The sequence below is a fragment of the Pristiophorus japonicus genome, chromosome 22 (assembly GCF_044704955.1).
Source record: "Pristiophorus japonicus isolate sPriJap1 chromosome 22, sPriJap1.hap1, whole genome shotgun sequence".
Classification (NCBI taxonomy): Eukaryota; Metazoa; Chordata; class Chondrichthyes; family Pristiophoridae; genus Pristiophorus; species Pristiophorus japonicus.
This window is the reverse complement of record NC_091998.1, coordinates 62031112-62052923: the sequence shown is the minus strand read 5'-3', so window position 1 is coordinate 62052923 and position 21812 is coordinate 62031112. Positions and strand designations below refer to the sequence as shown.

At 45.7% G+C, this 21812-nt stretch overlaps 1 protein-coding gene across 4 annotated transcripts in view; it reads right to left on the bottom strand.

Annotated features, from left to right (window-relative positions):
• enkd1 (enkurin domain containing 1) overlaps positions 1–21812 on the bottom strand; it is a 41012-nt gene that overhangs the window by 12236 nt on the left and 6964 nt on the right. The window contains exons 1-4 of one of the 4 annotated variants that reach the window (XM_070866247.1): positions 13587–13616; positions 7905–8211; positions 3661–3763; positions 850–1074 (exon numbers count right to left, since the gene is read on the bottom strand). In XM_070866247.1, coding sequence (XP_070722348.1) covers positions 850–1074; positions 3661–3745 — 310 coding nt within the window. In that variant the 5' untranslated portion in view covers positions 3746–3763; positions 7905–8211; positions 13587–13616. Of the gene's footprint in view, positions 1–849; positions 1075–3660; positions 3764–7904; positions 8292–13586; positions 13622–21812 lie in introns of those variants that run through there. The other 3 variants (XM_070866246.1, XM_070866248.1, XM_070866245.1) reach the window with 3 other exon arrangements.

The following is a 21812-nucleotide window of genomic DNA, read 5'->3' as shown; positions in this document are numbered from 1 at the left end:
GAAAACACCTTGAACTGGCTGCTCTCAAACTGCCTCTGCGATCCACCACAAGCAGTCTTAGACGCTGAACAATTCAGAAACGTACGCAATCCAGCCAGCTTCAACTGCAAGCAACAGAACAATGATTGTCATAACTCCCTACTGGCAAGGAGAACTTCAAATCAAAATAAAACATACCGATAAAAAGTCTCTACTCAATTACAGACTGTTATTTTATTTGTCTCTCAGTTATGGAGCTGCCCCACAGTATTAATTAGGCAGTTCAGCACAAGAGACTGCAGATTACAACCCTAATGGACACCCAATCCTAATGGAGGCGGCCATTTAGCCCCTTGAGCATGATCCCCCACTCAATGAGATCATTGCTGATCTGTGACCAACGTTCCCTGTAAGATGCGTGGCCACAAGGAGCCCGTACAGCCGGCTTTTCAATACAGAAAATGCGCATGCGCGGTATTTTGAAGGGGTCGCACAGGGCCAAACAAAATTAGAGGGATCACTGTCTGTGACCTAGCTCCATATACCCGCCTTTGCCCCATATCCTTTAATATCTTTGGTTAACAAAAATCCATCAATCTCAGATTTAAAATTAACTGACCTAGCATTCAATTGCCATTTGCGGAAGAGTTCCAAACTTCTACCAGCCTTTGAGTTTAAGTGTTTTCTAACTTCACTCCTGAAAGGCCCAGCTCTAACTTTTAGACTAATACACACACCGCCCCCCCCCACCCCCCACCGCCCCTACTCCTAGACTCCCCAACCTGGGGAAATAGTTTCTCTCATCTATCAGTTCCGCTCAATATTTTGATAATTCCCTGAAAGGAACCAGCAGTTTAAAGGTCCATTTACTTTTTGGTGACAGCTGTCTGTGCAGCGACACTCCTTCCAATTGCAGTAGCACACCGACAGAGCCCCTTTGCCCTCTCTCCAGGATCTCTCGGGCATTCGGCCTTATACGGGGAGCAGGCTGCGACAGACGGGCACTGTAGCACGAAGGGTACAAGGTGGGATCCGGAGCAAACGGTCCTGAGAGGAAGTCTAGCTTCAGGCTATTCCCTTCTAACCTTCCCCGAGCTGCAGACAAAAACAGAAGTCAAAAAAATTAGATGCACTTATCACTAAAGACAAGATGGAAACTTGCAAATTGGTCATTCCGCTGAGGGATCCTCACACTGTGCTGATCTTAGATCCAGTCATGCCAACTTTCAAGCAGCAGTCACTGGACAATGACCACGAGTGAACCCTGGCCATCTCTTCCCCTCTTTAGCCACATGTACATGTGTCAGTTATGCAGCTACAGTAGCTTGAGTAAAGTTGACACACAGCATGGACTAGAGATAGGAGCTCATTCTCCAACGTCAAATTACACAGTGCATAGGATTCTGCGTTAAGTAATTGTTAGAATCATCAAGCTTCAAGATAACCTCTAAGATTCTTATCACAATCCCCTCCCCCCCCCCCACCCAGAGATTACTTATCCTCTATATAATATATCCTGGACAGGAGAGTTACTGATAATCAACTACTAACTATTTCTCTGTCATCCTGTGTGATCATCGCATATAATGGGATCAACTCAAAACAATTCGGAACAAGATCGCAAATAAAATATTAAAACCGTATCAATTATTAATCAGGTACCAGAAAAGTTTCAACATTTGGTACTATTTAAAGACTATGGACTCAATTTTCCCCAGTATTTGCACCGTTTTTTTTTGAGCAGGCTGCTTTTTCTGGCCTAACTTAAAAATCCCCACTTTCCCCAATCAATTTGCACCAGCGTAACTCAGTTAATTATGTTTTTTTTTCCTCAAAAGGGGGTGTTACCAGCCACCTACGCCAATTCTGGCCATTTAGGCAACTTTAGTCAGCTAATAGTTGCTCCATTTCTACTTAGGCCAGCGTATGTGGCCTCTCAAGAAAACCCTTGCAGAGAGTTAAAGAAATTGGTGCAGGTAAGTGCAGCAGATGCCCGGACAGCAGCAGCAGGAGGAAAGGGGAGAGAGAGGTGGGGGAGGAAGAAAGAGGCGGGGGAAGGGTGAGGGGGTGGGGGGGAAGGGTGAGGGGAAGCCTTTCGGGTGTAGTTAGGTGTGGGGACCGGGAGGGAGGAGACCACTCGGCCTGGGCTAGGGGCGGGGGAGTGGACCAGGAGACCACTCGGCCTGGGCTAGGGGGCAGGAGAACGCACCGGCAAGCCCTTCAGCTAGATAAAGAGATCGATCGGAGAATCGAACTGGTGGGGTTCGAGAATGGGACCGGACCAGCAAGCTCTTCCGGCAGGGTTGGAGGTAAGTTGCTATTATGTGTTTTTCAATTCTAATGTGTTGGGAGCTGGCTGTATGCTTCACTGTGCAGCCTCAGCTCGCATTGTGGCCCTGGTTACCACGGCAGCCTGATCTTTTTGGCGCAGATCAAGGCTCCACCCTCAAAACTAAAGGTCGGGTTACGCCAGGCCAAAATGAAGAAATCCAACGGGAAAACTTAGAATATTTTTTTTTTGGCGTACTTGGGCCCCAATAAATCGGGCTCAAGTACTCAACAAAAAAAATGCTTTGGGGAAAATTGAGCCCTATATAGGGGCGGATTTTCGGCTCCTCTTCGCCCCGGAGCGGCGGCAATGGCGGGGGTGAGGTGTTCTGGGCGGGCGGTCAGCCTCCAGCGCCCCGCGGCGATCCCCAGCTCCAGTTTAGCGGCAGCATGGAGCAGCACCGCCCGGAAGAGCTGTGCCCGGTGTGAACGCCCCTGGTTGTGACATCGGCGCGAGTTTTGACTTCAGTCCGCCCCGCAGTGACCGCCCAGGAAATCAGGCAGTCGAATGATACCGACTGCAGGGAGGTAAGTAATGGACTCCTAAGGTAAGTGTGATTGTCATTTCTTTTGATTTTTGCGATTTATGTTGTGGTGGCGTGGGCAACGTTTTGGGAATGTTTTTGTGGGGTTTTTTTTTTTTAAAAAGGTTTTTTTTTCTCCCCGGACGTCTCTCGGGTCGGCTCTTTAGCTCGGGATTTCCCATCATCGCGCCCAAGAGAGATGTACAAAGTTTCCCTTAGCGCTGCGCCCCCTGACTCAGGGCCCAGATGCCCAATTTTACTTACTGACGCGCAAACTGTCCCCGGCCGCCCCCAAATCATCAAAGCCAAAAATCCAGCCCTATGCATCTTCACTCACTTAGTTAATTTCATCTGGTGCTTGACTAAATCTCTGTCTTGTAATCACTCCGAGGTATCCAATGATTTATATATAAAACACCTGAACATCTCAATTAGATTCCAATCTGCAATATTCTCCTGGGTGTCTGGGATTAAAGTACCTGCACAATCACTCCACTTGCAAAATAACAAGACAGAGACTTCTCATTTCATTTGTACACTTTGCTCTTTCAGATATCTTTGTGTCACACACCTATCCCTGGTGTGCAGAATGGACAGGAAAGTGGTCAGACCTGACCAGCCAAATAATGTCACCTTGCCATGCAGAAGCACCTGGCTTGTCTCAGATCAGACAAAAAATGTATTCCTCTGGATAGCTGCTGACCTTTCTAACCGGAAAATGTTCAGGCTGAATGCTGAAGTGTTCCGTCTGGGGAATTCAAGCAAGAACGTAATACCTGTAGCAAAATTGAAGCATTTCACCCGAAAACAGGTACAAATAATGTCTCACCTGACACTGGACGCCTGTAGAAATCTGGGAATAGCGTTGGGTCTGGTGGAATGGGACCAGATATCTTGGATGGACCCTCAGACATCTTTGTTTGCTGACAGTACTGTAACAGAACAATGTCAAAATAGTTTGATTGGAGAAGAGGGAATGAAGGAACGTAGGAACAGGGGGAGGGGGCTATTCAGCCCCCCAAGCCTGTTCCGTCATTTAATTAGATCATGTCTGATCTGTACCACAACTCATTTACCCGACTTTGTTCCATATCCTTAATACCCTTACCTAACAAAAATCTTTCTGCCACAGTCTTGAACATTTCAGCTAACCCCCAGCATCCAAGCCTTTTGCAGGAGTTGTAGATTTGCACTACCCTTTGTATGGAAAACAATTGCATCCTGATTTCCTTCCTAACTAGCCTGGCTTTAATTTTAAGATTATGCCTCCTTGTTCTACATTCCTCAGTAGAGGAAATAGATTCGCTGTCTGTACTTTATTGGATTTACCAACTTGTGACCAATAAATTCAATAAGGAATTAATGGGGATATTTCTTTACCCAGAGAATGGTGAGAATGTGGAACTCGCTATTACAGGGAGTGCTTGCGGCGAATAGCATAGGTAGGTGCATTTAAGGGGAAGTTGGATAAACACATGCGGGAGAAAGGAATAGAGGGATATGCTGATACGATGAGATGAAGTAGGGGTGGGAGGGTCATCTGGAGCGTAAACACCAGCAGAAACGTGTTGGACTGAATGGCCTGTTACTGTGCTGTAAATCCTAGGTACTTCTGTGTACCTTGGGTCTTTCCCAAAACTGAACACAATCCTTCAGATGGGGTCTGACAAGGGCTCTGTACAACTGAAGCATCGATTCCTATCTTTTCTATTCTAACTCGAGATAAAGATTCCATTAACTTTTTTGATGACTTTTTATACCCGCCCACTAACGTTGAGTGATCTGTGCACACGGACACCACACCTAAATTCCTTTAAGAAAAAGAACGACTTGCATTTATATAGCAGCATTCATGACCTCAGGACGGCCCGAAGCGCTTTACACAATTTTGTAGTAAACATGGTGTCATTTGCGCACAGCAAGCTCTCACAAACAGCAATGTGATAACGACCGGAGGAGCAAAGTGAAAGACGAGAGCTCCGACAGTGTGGCACTCTCTCAGCATTATACTTGAATGTCCATTTTGTTTCGATTTGACCTTATTGGGTGGATGACCTTGCACTGCTCCACATTGAATTCCATCTGTCATAGTTTTGACCATGCACTTGGTCTATGTCCCTTTGTAACTTCCTGCTCCATCTACACAATTTACTGTGCCTCCTAACGGTGTCATCTGAAAACTTAGATATTCAACTCTCTATTCCTTCAACCAAGTCAGTGGTGAAAAGCCAAGAGACCCCTGTACAGTGCTTACCATCTGCAGCAAAATCAGCATACCCCAAAATAGCTATAGGAATTAGGAACGGTCCCTATAATCTCCAATTTAAGAAATTATTTTCCTCCCTCCCATTCTCGGGGGGTGGGGGAAGAGGGAGGCTGTTCCCTATTCCACCAACCAAACACGAATGTGAACACAACAAAGCGATATTAAGCCAAGGTAATCCTCTTGGAGTGTATCCATGCCTCATCTCTGGGGTCAGTGATACATACATTCACAAGAAGCTTCACACAGGCACAAAAACTAAAGTAGCTGAATTGAAACTTCACTGCCCTTTGCACTGAACACTAGAAGAGGTCTCTATACATGAAGCTCACTCAACAACAGGGCTCAGATTATTACGTACTGATGGAGTGCAAGTTCGTGTGGACTGCTGCTTTGTAGTCAAAGCTATACAGAGAATTGTGCGTCCATATTTCAAAATTGTAACAGACCCGAATGCTCTCAATTACTTATACCATCTACACGCAGAACAAAATAGCAGCAAGAGTTCTAGGAATAAAGGCAGTAAATGCCAGAAGTACTCATCAGGCCCATCCGCATTTCAAAGGAGAAGCAACAAATTAACATTTTGAAGATGGACCTACATGAGAACTCTGAATATTTCTGATGAAGGCTCGTGAGATTTTACAGATTCTGACTTTACATTACCAGAATCAATATGCGAAGTTGCTGTTACCTAAATATGTTACAACAGTTATGTTACTACAGGTACATTAAAATAGTGACTACACTTCAAAAATACTTCATTGGCTGTAAAGCACTTTGGGACGTCCGGAGGTGTCTAGAGAAATGCCAGTCTCCCTTTATGTGGGCCTACTTCTTTTTAAATTTTTATTTTAACATGAATTCTATTTCCTTTCGATACAGTGAGGCTCCACCCAGGCTGTTGAATAATCAGCATGTAGGGAGAAGTTTCAGAAGGTTTGCAAAAACCCATTTTGGATACATATTGATCCGGAAGGTCCCAGGTTCTGTACTGAGAGAGCTGACCTGAGCTGAAGCAGGGATTGGGTGCTGTACAGACATCAGCGCTGCTGAATTAGGGAGGGGAAAAAAGAATGAGTCAAATGTCCCACTGCGCAGCAACGCTTACTGGAAGGTGTGAGCATGCGGACCTTGGGCGAGGAAAGAATCAGCAGTGGCTGTGATGTCCTCTATGGACAAATATTTCCACAGTCTAGGGCCACAGAAGGAAAAGGCACAGCTCTGTGCTTACATAAAACAAAAATCTGAAATAAGGTCAGAAAGTGCTGGAAATATCCTGCAGGTTAACCATTTGGGAGCAGACTCTGAGAACATAAGAAACAAAGGCAGGAGTAGGCCATACGGCCTCTCGAGCCTGCTCCGCCATGCAATAAGGTCATGGCTGACCTTAAATGGCAACTTTACTTTCCCGCCCGAATCCCATCGCCCTTGATTCCCTTCGTGCCCAAAAAAACATCAATCGCAATATATTCATTGATTGAGCATCCATACTCCTCTGGGGTAGAGAATTCCAAAGAATGTCTAAATCCTTCTGAATCCCAACATTTACTAGTCCCTCGCCTTTTAAAAAAAATATTCTGCTTTTCTATTCTTCTTACCAACACGAATAATTTCATATTTCCCCAAATTATACTCCATCTGCCACCTTCTTGCCCAATCACTTAACTGGCCAATATCTCTCTGCAGCCTCTTTGCGTCCTCCTCACAGCTTACTGTTCCACCTAGCTTTGTATCGTTAAGCAAACCTGGGCATATATGCTTGCTAGCTATTGCCCATCTCCAACCTCCCTTTCCTGTCCAAAATACTTGAACGTGTTGTCACCTCCCAAATCTGTGACCATCTTTCCATGAATTAAATGTTTGAAACCCTTCGATCTGGTTTTTGTCCCTGCCACAGTACCGAAACTGTTCACATCAAAGTCACAAATGACATCCTTTGTTATTTTATTAATTTTATTTTATTTTATTGATATTCGGACCGCCACTGCCACAATTTCCACACACTTTTCCAAGCTGCCTTTATGTTTCCGGCCATCTGTGGGAGAATATGTAAAGGCATGCAGAGGCTAAAGGCCAGCCAGCACCTGGGAGGCCCTGCTGAGTGCAAGTTCAAGACCAACTTGGCTCATTTCAGAATCCAGTTGATTCTGGGCCAGAAGGCTCCGTATTGAAGCCCAACGAAGTCGTGCAGGCCGACACTGAGGAAGTGCTGCATCATCCTTTGGGTGAGATGTTCGACCGAGGCTCCATCTGCCTGTTCAGGTGGATGTTAAAGATCTCATGAGTACTAGGCAAAGGCAAGCGGAGGCGTTCTCCCCCCAGTGTCCTGTCCAATGTCCCTCCCTCAACTAAAACAGATGAATACATCTCATCATTTCTGGCACAGAATAGCTGCCACATTTGTAAATAGAAGTAATGCAAAGAGAAAGTGCTACAATCTTAGCAAGGGTCATTATGGTCAAAAAAGAGAGCGACCCATAAGACTGGATTTTCAGCTTTGATGTTTTTGGGGCGATAATGGCGGTGGGGCGATAAAGTTAGTGGCTGGGAACAGTTTGCCTCAGTAAGTAAATGGGCAGCTGGGCCGAGTCGGGGGGCGCAGCGCTAAGGAAGGCGTTGTACACCTCTCGGAGCGCTAGCCTGGGAAACTCCCGAGCTAAAGAGCCGGGCCAGGAACGCTCCGAGAGACACCAGAGGGGTGGGGGGGGGGAACTAAAAAAAGACCACAAAAACATTCCCAAACCATTGCCCACGCCCCCACAACTCACATTGCAAAACAAATTAAAAGGCAAATCAATCACACTTACCTTAGGAGTCTATTAACTACCTCTCCGCTGTTGGCATCGTTGGACTGCCTGATTTCCCAGGTGGTCAGTGTGGAGCGCGCTTCGGGGTGGTCGGGTTGGGCAATAGTCCAAACTCGAGCCGGTGTCGCAACCAGGGGCTTTGTACACCGGCCGGTGCTGCTCCGCTGCGGCGCCGCTAAACCGGACCCGTGGATCGCCGCGGGGCGCTGAAGGCTGAACGCCCGCCCAGAACACCTCACCGTGGCCGCTCAGGGGCGAAAAACGGAAGGGAGAGGAGCCGAAAATCCGCACCGATATAATTTTTTTACTTCAATAATTGAAGTAAAATGTGAGTAAGAACGAAAAGGTTAGTTCTTGTGTATGGACATTTTCAAAGTAGTTTGTTGCATGTAAAGCACTTTGAGATGTTGCTGAGACAGGATCAGGCGCTGGCCTATTGTGATAAATATGCCTGTTTCTTTCCCCTGCACATTCCTCCTCCCCCACCCCCCCCACTGGACCCCATTAAAGATCTGGGCTTGTACACCCCAAGAAGTCTTGAGCCAGTGTAGCTGTGGCAAGGTAATGCTGCAATCATACAGTGTGGACAAAACCCAGGATTCATTACTGAAGTCAAAATCTCGTGTTTGACTTGTGGAATAGCTGGGCAGGAGAACAGGAGCTGTATGGTATTGGAGTATTAATGACATTTTCAGCCGCTATCCATTTCATTTGAGGCATCTGGGTCAGCGCAACTGAACAGAACTGACACCATTGTGTATCATTTTTTTTAAATTTTATTTTGATAGATCTTCCATTTCCAACTGTCAGGAAAGCTACCAACCTGATGGGACTGTAAATGTTCACATGTAAGCTACCCCTTCAAAAAATAAATCCACCATAAATAACCAATAACATCCACGGCACCCGTCCAGGACAAGGGTTCACATCGCAAGCCTTCTATCCATCAAAAGTCAAAGGAGACATTTGACTATAAGATCATAATAGATAGTTATAGATGCAGTTACCTAGCCATGTGAATAATAAATAATTAATATCGGAGTTAGTCACAGAAGTTGTACAGGAAGCTCAATGTATCACTGGACTTCAGCATGGCTGAATCACTGAATACTAAATTATAACGGAATCATAGAGATTTACAACACAGCAGGAGGTCATTCGGCCCAACGTGTCCGAAAGAGAGCTACCCAGCCTAATCCCACTTTCCAGCTCTTGGTCCGTAGCCCTGTAGGTTACGGCACTTCAGGTGCACATCCAAGTACTTTTTAAATGTGATGAGGGTTCCTGCCTCTGCCACCCCACAGGCAGTGAGTTCCAGACCCCCACTACCCTCTAAGTGAAAATATTTCCCCTCTAAACCTCCCCCCAATTACTTTAAATCTCTGCCCCCTGGTTGTTGACCCCTCTGCTAAGGGAAATAGGTCCTTCCTATCCACTTTAGGCCCCTCTTAATTTTATACACCTCAATAAAGTCTCCCCTCAGCCTCCTCTGTTCCAAAGAAAACAACCCTAGCCTAACCAATCTTTCCTCATAGCTAAAATGTTTTCAGTCCAGGCAAAATCCTCGTAAATCTCCTCTGTACCCTCTCTAGTGCAATCACATAGTTCCTGAAATGTGGTGACCGGAACTGCACACAGTACTCTAGCTGTGGCCTAACTAGTGTATTAATACTGTTCAAGCATAACCTCCTTGCTCTTGTATTGTAAAACTTGGCTAATGAAGGCAGGCATTCTGCATGCCTTCCTGGCCGCCTTATCTGCCTGTCCTGCTATCTTCAGGGATCTGTGGACCAGTACTCCATGGTCCCTTTGTTCCTCTACACTTCTCAGTAACCATTTATTGTGTATTCCCTTTCCTCTGTTAGCCCTCCCCAATAGTATAACAGAATTTTTTGAGGATGTTTCTAATAGAGTGGACAAGGGAGAACCAGTTGATGTGGTATATTTGGACTTTCAGAAGGCTTTCGACAAGGTCCCACACAAGAGATTAATGTGCAAAGTTAAAGCACATGGGATTGGGGGTAGTGTGCTGACATGGATTGAGAACTGGTTGTCAGACAGGAAGCAAAGAGTAGGAGTAAAAGGGTACTTTTCAGAATGGCAGGCAGTGACTAGTGGGGTACCGCAAGGTTCTGTGCTGGGGCCCCAGCTGTTTACATTGTACATTAATGATTTAGACAAGGGGATTAAATGTAGTATCTCCAAATTTGCGGATGACACTAAGTTGGGTGGCAGTGTGAGCTGCGAGGAGGATGCTATGAGGCTGCAGAGTGACTTGGATAGGTTAGGTGAGTGAGCAAATGCATGGCAGGTGAAGTATAATGTGGATAAATGTGAGGTTATCCACTTTGGTGGTAAAAACAGAGAGACAGACTATTATCTGAATGGTGACAGATTAGGAAAAGGGAAGGTGCAACGAACCTGGGTGTCATGGTACATCAGTCATTGAAGGTTGGCATGCAGGTACAGCAGGCGGTTGGGAAGGCAAATGGCATGTTGGCCTTCATAGCGAGGGGATTTGAGTACAGGGGCAGGGAGGTGTTGCTACAGTTGTACAGGGCCTTGGTGAGGCCACACCTGGAGTATTGTGTACAGTTTTGATCTCCTAACTTGAGGAAGGACATTCTTGCTATTGAGGGAGTGCAGCGAAGGTTCACCAGACTGATTCCTGGGATGGCGGGACTGACATATCAAGAAAGACTGGATCAACTGGGCTTGTATTCACTGGAGTTCAGAAGAATGAGAGGGGATCTCATAGAAACGTTTAAAATTCTGAAGGGTTTAGACAGGTTAGATGCAGGAAGAATGTTCCCAATGTTGGGGAAGTCCAGAACCAGGGGTCACAGTCTAAGGATAAGGGGAAAGCCATTTAGGACCGAGATGAGGAGAAACTTCTTCATCCAGAGAGTGGTGAACCTGTGGAATTCTCTACCACAGAAAGTTGTTGAGGCCAATTCACTAAATATATTCAAAAAGGAGGTAGATGTAATCCTTACAACTAGGGGATCAAGGGGTATGGCGAGAAAGCAGGAATGGGGTACTGAAGTTGCATGTTCAGCCATGAACTCATTGAATGGTGGTGCAGGCTCGAAGGGCCGAATGACCTACTCCTGCACCTATTTTCTATGTTTGTGACTGTGACAGAGGTAAACTATCCCTCCTGGTCCTTCTGGACCTGTCTGCGGCCTTTGACACAGTTGACCACTCCATCCTCCTCAAACGCCTCTCCACCAATGTCCAGCTGGGTGGGACTGCACTCGCCTGGTTCCATTCTTATTTATCTAATCATAGCCAGAGAATCTCCTGCAATGGCTTCTCTTCCAACTTCCGCATCGTTATCTCTGGTGTCCCCCAAGGATCTGTCCTTGGCCCCCTCTTATTTCTCATCTAATATGCTACCCCTTGGCGATATCATCCGAAAACACGGAGTCAGTTTCCACATCTACGTTGACGACACCCAGCTCTACCTCACCACCACTTCTCTCGACCCCTCCACAGTCTCTAAATTATTAGATTGCTTGTCCGACATCCAGTACTGGATGAGAAGAAATTTTCTCCAATTAAATATTGGGAAGACCGAAGCCATTAACTTTGGTCGCCACCACTGACTCCTTCTCCCTAGCATCAATCTGAGGGCGACAAGACTGTTCACAACCTAGGTGTCATATTTGACCCTGAAATGAGTTTCCAGCCACATATCCACGGCATATCCGCCTTTTTCCACCTCCACATTACGTGCCTCCGCCCTTGCCTCAGCTCTTCTGCTGCTGAAACCCTCATTCATCCCTTTGTTACCTCTAGATTTGACTACTCAAACTCACTCCTGGCCGGCCTCCCACATTAAGTAAAATTTAAGTCATCCAAAACTCAGCGGCCCGTGTACTAACCCGCACCAAGTCAAGATCACCCATCACCCCTGTGCTTTCTGATCTACTTTGGCTACCATTAAACAACGTCTCGATTTCAAAATTCTCATCCTTAGTTTTAAAATCACTCCATGGACTTGTCTTTGTAACCTTTTTCAGCCTCACAACCCCACAAGATGTATGCGCTCCTCAAATTTTGGCATCTTAAACATCCCTCATTCTAACCGCTCAACCATTGGTGGCCATGCCTTCAGCTGCCTGGGCCCCAAGCTCTGGAACTCCCTCCCTAAACCTCTCCGCCTCCCTACCTCTCTTTCCTCCTTTAAGACGGTCCTTAAAACCTACGTCTTTAAACAAGCTTTTGATCATCTGCCTTAATTTCTTCCTTTGTGGCTCGGTGTCAAATGAATCTGCCCTTTCATTAGTAAAATGTCGACAACTCCCGACAATCAACCATCACCCTTAAATCACCAACACAGAACACAGACACACGGGTGTGAAGGGCCTTGGGACCTTTTACTACGTTAAAGGCACTATATAAATAAAAGTTATTATATTAAATTTGGTTCCCTCATCCAAATCATCGATATAGACTGAATAGCTGAGGGTCTAGCACTGATCTGTGTGGTACCCCACTAGTTACAACCAGCCAATCTGAAAATGACCCATGTACTCTCTGTTTTCTGTCCGTTAACCAATCCTCAATCCATGCTAGTATATTACCCCAAATCCTATGAGTCTGAACCTTGTGTAACATCCTCTTGTGTGGCACCATATCGAATGCCTTCTGAAAAACCAAAAGCACTACCTCCACTGGTTTCCCCCTTATCTACCCTGTCAGTTACACTCCAAAAACTCTAACAGATTTGTCAAACACGATTTCCCTTTCATAAATCACGTTGACTCTGCCTAATCATATTATAATTTTTAAATGCCCTGTTACCACACCCCTAATAATAGATTCTGGCATTTTCCTTACTACGGATGTCATGCTAACTGGCCTATAGGTCCCTGTTTTCTCTCTCCCTGTTTTCTTGAACAGCAGGATTACATTGGCTACCTTCCAATCCACGGGGACCATTCTAGAATCTAAGGAATTCCAGAAGATCAAACCCAATGCATCCACTATCTCTGACGCCGCCTTTATAAAAACCCTAGTGTGTAGGCCATCAGGTCCAGGGATTTGTCGGCTTTTAGTCCCATTAATTTCTCCATTCCTTTTCTTCACTAATATTACTTTCCTCTCTCTCATTACACCCTTGGACTGTTTTTTGCATATTCTACTGTGAAGACAGAATCAAAACATTTGTTTGACATCTTTGCCATTTCCTTATTACCCATTATAATTTCTTTGTATCTCTAGCTCTAAGGGGCCCATGTTTACTTTCACTAATCTGCCTTTTTACATACTTGTAGAAGCTCTTACAATCTGTTTGACATTACTTATGTGACAACACATCTTTTAATCTAATTTCCTAACATATCTTTTAATCTAATTTCCTAACATATCTTTTAATCTAATTTAATCTAGCTGTGTGTGCTTTACAGGACACAGCCTCAGGCTCCGGCCTCCACTAGTCACCGGCCTCCCCGCCACTCCCCAAGTGTCCAGCCCAGACCCCACCCAGGAGAGGGTCCGGTGTTAGTGTCACTATGGAGACAGGTTGCAATCCCTAACCCTAGACTCCTTTCCTGGGGAGGCGCAGACTGCAGGCCCGTCCGTTTGAGCTACGGGAACCCGTGGCCCTCCGGCCCACTGATGGTGAGGGGCCCTGCCGCCCCGCTCGCCTCACCCCGCCCCGGGCGGCCCACTCACCCGCTTCCAGCTCCGCCACCAACCGTCCCCGGGCACGGGCACGCAGCTCTGGTCGCGCGCACGCAGCGTGGTTGCGCCACGACCGTCGCCATGGCAGCCGCGTCCCTCCGCCGAGCCGCGCGCAGCATCAATCGCTGCTTCCGCATTCGGCGCGGGCTGCCCTTGACATGGGCAATCTAACTGCTCTGGAAAGGGCTTTGTGTGTGTGTCACTGCGGCACTCCACTGTGCAAACCCTGCAAATCAATGCACGGCAAGCGATTGTTGTAATGAAACCCGCAGACCCTCGGGGTGCACCAGTCATGTTTTGTATTCGTTCATGGGATGAGGGCATTTATTGCCCATCCCTAATTGCCCCTTGAGAAGGTGGTGGTGAGCCGCCTTCTTGAACCGCTGCAGTCCGTGTGGTGAAGGTGCTCCCACAGCGCTGTCAGGGAGGGAGTTCCAGGATTGTGACCCAGCGACGATGAAGGAACGGCCGATATATTTCCAAGTCAGGATGGTGTGTGACTGGGAGGGGAATGTGGAGGCGATGGTGTTCCCATGCACCTGCTGCCCTTGTCCTTCTAGGTAGAGGTCGCGGGTTTGGGAGGTGCTGCCGAAGAGGCCTCGGCGAGTTGCTGCAGTGCATCTTGTAGATGGTGCAAACTGCAGCCACGGGGCGCCAGGGCTAGTTCCCTGGCTTAATGGTAATGGTAGAGTGAGGGATATGCTGGGCCATGAGGTTACAGATTGTGGTCAAATACAATTCTGCTACTGCTGATGGCCGACAGGCCCTCGTGGATGCCCAGTTTTGAGCTGCTTGATCTGTTCCAAATGTATCCCATTTTGCACAGTGGTAGTGCGACATAATACAATGGAGATTGTCCTCATATGAAGACGGGACACAAGGACTGTGCAGTGGTCACTCCTACCATAGACAGATGCACCTGCGACAGGTAGATTGGTGAGGGTTCTTCTCTCATGTTGGTGCTCTCACCAACTGCTGCAGGCCCAGTCTGGCAGCTATTCAGGACTCGACAAACTCGGTCAGTAGTGACGCTACCATGGTGGACATTGAAGTCCCCCACCCAGAGCACATTTTGTGCCCTTGCTACCATTAGTGTTTCTTCCAACTGGTGTTCCACATGGAGGAGTACTGATTCATCAGCTGAGGGAGGCTGGTAGGTAGTGATCAACTGGAGGTGTCATTGCCCATGTCTGGCCTGATGTCATGAGACTTCATGACGACACCCAGGGCCATTGACTCTGAACTGCGTACCCCCAGGGGTGGTGATGGAGGAGTCCTGGACGTTGGCTGTGAGGATGACTATGTCAGGCTGTTATGGGACAGCTCTCCTGTTATGTATGAATAAAGAGTGATACTGTGAGCTCAAAGTGTGACCTTAGTCTTTTATTGCAGGTCTCCAGAGTGCCTCTCCAGCCTGTGAGGCCTCCTTAAGTACCTGTGCTCCCAAGGGATTGTGGGAGCCCTCTGGTGGCTACACAAGGTATATACAGGTTTACATATATAACATCTCCCAATTTTGGCACATGTCCTCAGATGTTAGTGTGGACGACTTTGCAGAGTCCACTGTCTAGGTCGATGCCGGGTGGGATCTTTGTATACTTCTTTGTAGCAGTTTATAAAAACATAAGAATTAGGAGTAGGCCATTCGGCCCCTCGAGCCTGCTCCACCATTCAATAAGATCAAGGCTGATTTTCGACCTCAGCTCCACTTTCCTGCACTATCCCCATATCCCTTCATTCATTAATATTCAAAAATCTATCGATCTCTGTCTTAAATATACTCAACATCTGAGCATCCATAGTCCAATGGAGTAGAGAATTCCAAGGATTCACCACCCTCTGAGTGAAGAAATTTCTCCTAATCTCAGTCCTAAATGGTCAACCTCTTATTCTGAGACTGTGACCCCCTGGTTCTAGACTCCCCAGCCCGGGGGAAACATCCTCCCTGCATCTACCCTCAAACCCTATAAAAATGTTGTAAGTTTCAATGCGATCACCTCTCATTCTTCTAAACTCTAGAGAATACAGGCCGAGTCTACTCAATCTCTCCTCATAGGACAATCCCCCCATCCCAGGAATCAGTCTGGTGAACCTTCGTTGCACTCCCTCTATGGCAAGTATATCCTTCCTTAGGTAAGGAGACCAAAACTGCACACAATACTCCAGGTGCGGTCTCGCCAGGGACCTATATTATTGCAGTAAGACATCTTTACTCTTATACTCAAATCATCTTGTAATAAAGTCCAACATATCATGTGCTTTCTTAATTGCTTGCTGTACCTGCATGTTAACTTTCAGTGATTCGTGTATAAGGACACCCAGGTCCCTCTGAATCATTTCTGAACATTTCAATATTTCTGAATCTCTCACCATTTAAAAAACTCTGTTTTCCTATTTTTCCAACCAAAATGGATAACTTCACATTTCTCTATATTATATTCCATTTGCATTTCCAGTCATGTCCTTGCCCATTCACTAGCCTGTCTATATCCCCTTGAAGTCTCTTTGCATCCTCCTCACAACTTACATTCCCACCTAGCTTTGTATCATCAGCAGACTTGGATATATTTAATTTGGTCCCCACATCCAAATGATTGATATAGATTGTGAATAGCTGAGGCCCAAGCACTGATCCTTGCAGTATCCCACTAGTTACAGTCTGCCAACCCAAAAATGACCCGTTTATTTCTACTCTCTGTTTTCTGTCCGTTAAGCAATCCATACTAGTATATTACCACCAATCCCATAAGTCCTGATTTTGTTTAATAACGTCTAGTGTGACACCTTATCGAATGCCTTCTGAAAATCCACATGCACTGGTTCCCCCTTATCTATTCTGCTAGTTACAACCTCAAAAACCTCTAACAGATTTGTCAAACATGATTTCCTTTTCATAAATTCATGTTGACTCTGCCCAATCCTATTATTCTTTTCTAAGTGCCCTGTTACCACATCCTTAATAATAGATTCTAGCATTTATCCCTACCGGTGATGTCAGGCTAACTGGTCTGTAGTTCCCAGTTTTCTCTCTCCTTCCTTTCTTAAATGGCAGGGTTACATTAGCTACCTTCAAATCCACAGGAACCTTTCTAGAATCTATGTAATTTTGAAAGATGACAACCAATGCATGTACTAGCTCTATAGCCACTTCTTTCAAAACCCTAGGATGTAGATCATCAGGTCCAGGGGCTTTATCGGCTTTCAGTCCCAATATTAATTTCTTTCAGTTCCTCATTCTCCCTCGACCCCTGATACATCACTATTTCTGGGACGTTTTCTGTGAAGACCAGCACCAAATATTTTGTTTAATATCTCTGCCATTTCCTTATTCCCCATTATAATTTCTCCTGTCTCAGCCTGTAAGAGACCCACATTTACTTTCTCTAATCTTTTCCTTTTTACATAGATATAGAAGCTTTTACAGACTGTTTTTATGTGTCTCGCTAGTTTACTCTCATATTCTATTTTTCCTTTCTTTATCAATTACTTGGTCCTCCTTTGTTGCATTCTAAAATCCTCCCAATCCTCAGGCTTGCTGCTCTATTTGGCAACATTATAAGCCTCTTCCTTTGATCCAATACTATCTTTAACTTCTCTGGTTAGCCACAATTGGACCACTTTTCCTGTGGAGTTTTTGTGCCTTAAAGGAATGTATATTTATTGTAAATTATGTATTAAGTCTTTAAATGCTAGCCGTTGCTCATCTACTGTCATACCTTTTAATGTAGTTTCCCAATCTACCTTAGCCAACTTGCCCCTCATACCTATATAGTTTATTTGTTTAGATTTAAGACCCTAGTTTCAGATTTAACTAAATATAAAATTCAAACTTAATATAAAATTCTATCCTATTATGGTCACTCTTCCCTAAAGGCGCCTTTACTACAAGGTTATTAATGAACCCTTTCTCATTGCACAATACTAGGTCTAAAATAGCCTGCTCCCTAATTGGTTCCTCAACATACTGATCTAGAAAATTATCTTGCATACATTTAAGAGAAACAACAACTTGTATTTATACAATGCCTTTAACGTAGTGAAACGTCCCAAAGCGCTTCACAGGAGTAGTTATTCCATTCGCCAGGACTCTGGTTCCGGCCCGGTTTAAGTGGTGCCCATCCCAATTGAACAGCTCCCTCTTTCCCTAGTACTGGTGCCAGTACCTCATGAAGCAAAATCACTGCCTCCCGCACCAGACTTTGAGCCACTCATTTAACCTTCTAATCTGCTTATCCCTATGCCCATCAGTGCATGGCTCAGGTAACAATCCAGAGATTTATTATCTTTGAGGTTCTGCTTTATAATTTGGACCACAACTCCTCAAACTCTCTCAGTAGAATCTCATTCCTAGTTCTACCGAGATCATTGGTTCCTATGTGGACCACGACAACTAGATCCTCCCCAACCCACTCCGAAGTTCTTCTTCAGCCGCGAGATGTCTTTAACCCTAGCACCGGGCAGGCAACACAACCTTCAGAACTCCCGGTCACGGCTGCAGAGAACAGTATCTATCCCTCTGACTATACTATCCTCTACCACAACTACATTCCCTTTCATTCTGCCCCACTTGGATGGCCTCCTGCACCATGGTGGGAGGAGAAGGAGAGAGAGTGGAGAGCACCAGCCCCAACTGTCGTAGGAGAGAGAGTAGTTACAACTAAGTGGCTTGCTAGGCTGTTTCAGAGGGCAGTTAATAGTCACATTGCTGTGTTTCTGGAGTCACATATAGGCCAGACCAGGTAAGGAGAACAGATTTCCTTCCCTAAAGAACATTAGTGAACCAGATGGATTTGTACAACAATTCAGTAGTATTCATGGTCACAATACTGATACTGGCTTTTCATTTGTTTAATTTACTGAGTTTAGTGGGATTTGAACTCATGTCTCTGTATCACTAGTCCAGACATCTGAATTATTAGTCTAGTAACATAACCACCATGCTACCATATGCGTGTCATTCAAAAAGTCATTGATACATGAGCTTAACATGGCTAAAATTGCAGACAGACCAATATTCCATAATGGTATTATCTATCATGCATTAAAATTCCATTAATTGCTTGGGCACTGCTTTAAGCAACCAAGGAAAAAAATCAAAAAGAATTCTCAAAATAAATATTGAATGGTGAATCAGATTTTTCTTGTTATCAGCTTCTCATTAGTTTCATATATTCCCGGAGACTCTACAGTCCAGAAATGGAAAAGCAACAGGCGCTTGCTCTCTCTCTCAACCATCTTCTTCATGTACTGGTGCTGTGACTTACCATGTTACCATAAAGTCAGTGCTGTGTTACTTTACAATAGCTGGTGAAGAAACCTCCAGAGTTGGCAACCTTGGTTCCATTGAAAAATCCAATGTAAACATTCCTTTTCGAGATTCTCATCTTAAAATGTCCCCAAGTTTAAATGTGTTAATCTTTTCCCTTGGCACTTTGCTGCAAAGTCAATAAGTAATACTGTAACAGGATTTCCCCTGTTAATCTGATGCAACTTGTAACCCCAGAAATCATGAGATTCTTTGGCGTGCAGTTGCAGGCCATTGCTGTAGTGCCTACCAAAGCAAGTGCTCTACTCGGAACTCATCCACGGCAAACAAGCCAAAGGTGGGCAGCGGAGACGTTACAAGGGCACCCTCAAAGCCTCCCTGATAAAGGGTGACATCCCCACTGACATCTGGGAGTCCCTGGCCAAAGACCGCCCTAAGTGGAGGAAGTGCATCCGGGAGAGCGCTGAGCTCCTCAAGTCTCGTCACCGAGAGCATGCAGAAATCAAGCGCAGGCAGCGGAAGGAGCGTGCGGCAAACCAGACTCCCTGCCCACCCTTTCCTTCACTGTCTGTCCCACCTGTGACAGAGACTGTGGTTCTCGTATTGGACTGTACAGCCACCGAAGAACTCATGCTAAGAGTGGAAGCAAGTCTTCTTCGATTCTGAGGGACTGCCTATGATGATGTAGTGCCTCCGTTGTTAGTCGCTCAGATCCGCCATCAATGTTGCTGGTGTGACGTTTTCTTGCCACCATTAACTTCGCCCATAGCCTCAGCCGCAGTGCGGCCTTTAGTGGCTTTTCACTTTATGTCCAAGGTGAAGGACCCCTTGTCCATTACTGTTTTCAGGCTGGGGCTGGGGGGGGGGTTCCTCGATTTCATCATGCTCCAGTCTACCCAGGACTCCCATTGAAGGGATCAAACAGGGCCTCCTCTTTGAGCCCTGCGGGAGGTGGAGACGGAGGGGGTGGGGGAAGGCGGAGACAGTGAGGTTGCCTCTACTTTGCTTTTGGAAACATCCAATTTTAACACCAGCCTCAGTCTCCCACTCAAAGGCAGGCACTTCAGAAAATAAAATAAAGACTTGCATTTCTATGGCGCCTTATACAACCTCACGATGTCCTAAAGTGCTTTACAGCCGATTAAGTAGTTTTAAAGTGTTATCTCTGTTGTAATGTAGGAAACACGGCAGCCAATTTACGCACAGAAAGCTCCCACAATCAGCAATGTGATGATGACCAGATAGTCTGTTTTTCTGTAACGCTGGTTGAGAGATAAATATTGGCCAGGACACTGAGAGAACTCACTTGCTCTTCTTTGGATATTGCCATGGGATCTTTTACGTCCACTTGAGAGGGGCAACCAGCCTAACCCCGCTGGCTGTGGCAGGAGCCATGGCACATAATCCCAAACCATTGGCTGTATTACTGAGCAGGAACCCCAACATCTGGCTGGGGAGTCATGCGACGTCGATCATGGAGATGCCCAGCTGTGCTGCTCTCCAGCAGTAAAGATCAAATGCAAAAGTCAAACACAGCTCAAAGCTTCTTTCTAAATTAAAATCAGAGAAAAAATCTGAAACAACATATTTTGGAATTCTCAGAATATGGGCGATGCTGACAAGGTCACGTCCATTGCCCATTCCTTCCGCGAGAAGGCAGTGGTGGGCCTTCTCCTGGAACCGCCAGTTTACTCATTGTAAGTTTCGAACCACTGCGCCAGGGTTAAATTTCAATTTTCCTCTCTGACAAAGGTCTTGCATGTTACAGGTTACTGATGTAAGTATATATGCCAATGGTTGGCTTAGTGCCGGAGGCTGTAAAACAGCTGATCTCAGGCTTTTTAAAGTCCTCCCACAAACGACTGTGGCTCAATGCTTCGGCACATATGCCGAAATATCACACGTGCCAAGGAGGGGTGAGCGGAGTGGATTATGTCCTGACTTCAAGGAGCTCCAAATCAGCTGTTTTCCTATCTCAAACAGCATGTTTCCTGGGTGAAGAAGCAGAGAGCCAACCTGAGAAACAGGCAGTGACCATGTACATTTGAGCCCACCTCCGATAACCTGCCTTAATGTCCTTTCCTGGTCATCTATTCCACAATTCATCGCCCAAATTTCACCCGACTTCCCCTCTTCCTCTTAACTCCCCAATCATGATCCTCTGTCATTGTTTGAAAATGAATTCTGATATTGAGCCTCCCCCTTTAATGTACCTTAATCTCTCCTGATGGTAGTTCCCTTATTCTGCCAAGTCCTGTCTGTTCTTGAGCCATGGGAGTGTGAGGAGTAGGTTTTTCTATCGAGCCTCTGAAATGCGTAGTATACCCAGACCCATCCACCCTCCAGTATCCCATGCCCTCTCTGCTTGTGTTAGGTGTCACTCACTGAGAGAGTTTATGTGTGCCTTGGGTCTACTCTATCCATGGGCCTACAATGCCCGTTGTCTGTACTCTGAACATAAGTAAATCTTAGTCAAATAAACTTACTTGAAGGGCATTTTACAATCCCATCAATACAGCTCCATTTGTAGTGGATCATTGGCTTGCAACCATAATATGGTAGAATTCTTTATTAAGATGGAGATTGACACAGTTAATTCAGAGGCTAGTGTCCTGAACTTAAGGAAAGGTAACTTCGATGGTATGAGACGTGAATTGGCTAGGATAGACTGGCGAGTGATACTTAAAGGGTTGACGGTGAATAGGCAGTGGCAGACTTTTAAATATCACACAGATGAACTTCAACAATTATACAGCCCTGTCTGGCGTAAAAATGAAACGGGGAAGGTGGCTCAACTGTGGCTAACAAGGAAAATTAGGGATAGTGTTAAATCCAAGGAAGAGGCATATAAATTGGCCAGAAAAAGCAGCAAACGTGAGGACTGGGAGAAATTTAGAATCCAGCAGAGGAGGACAAAGTGTTGAATTAGGAGGGGGAAAATAAGAGTATGA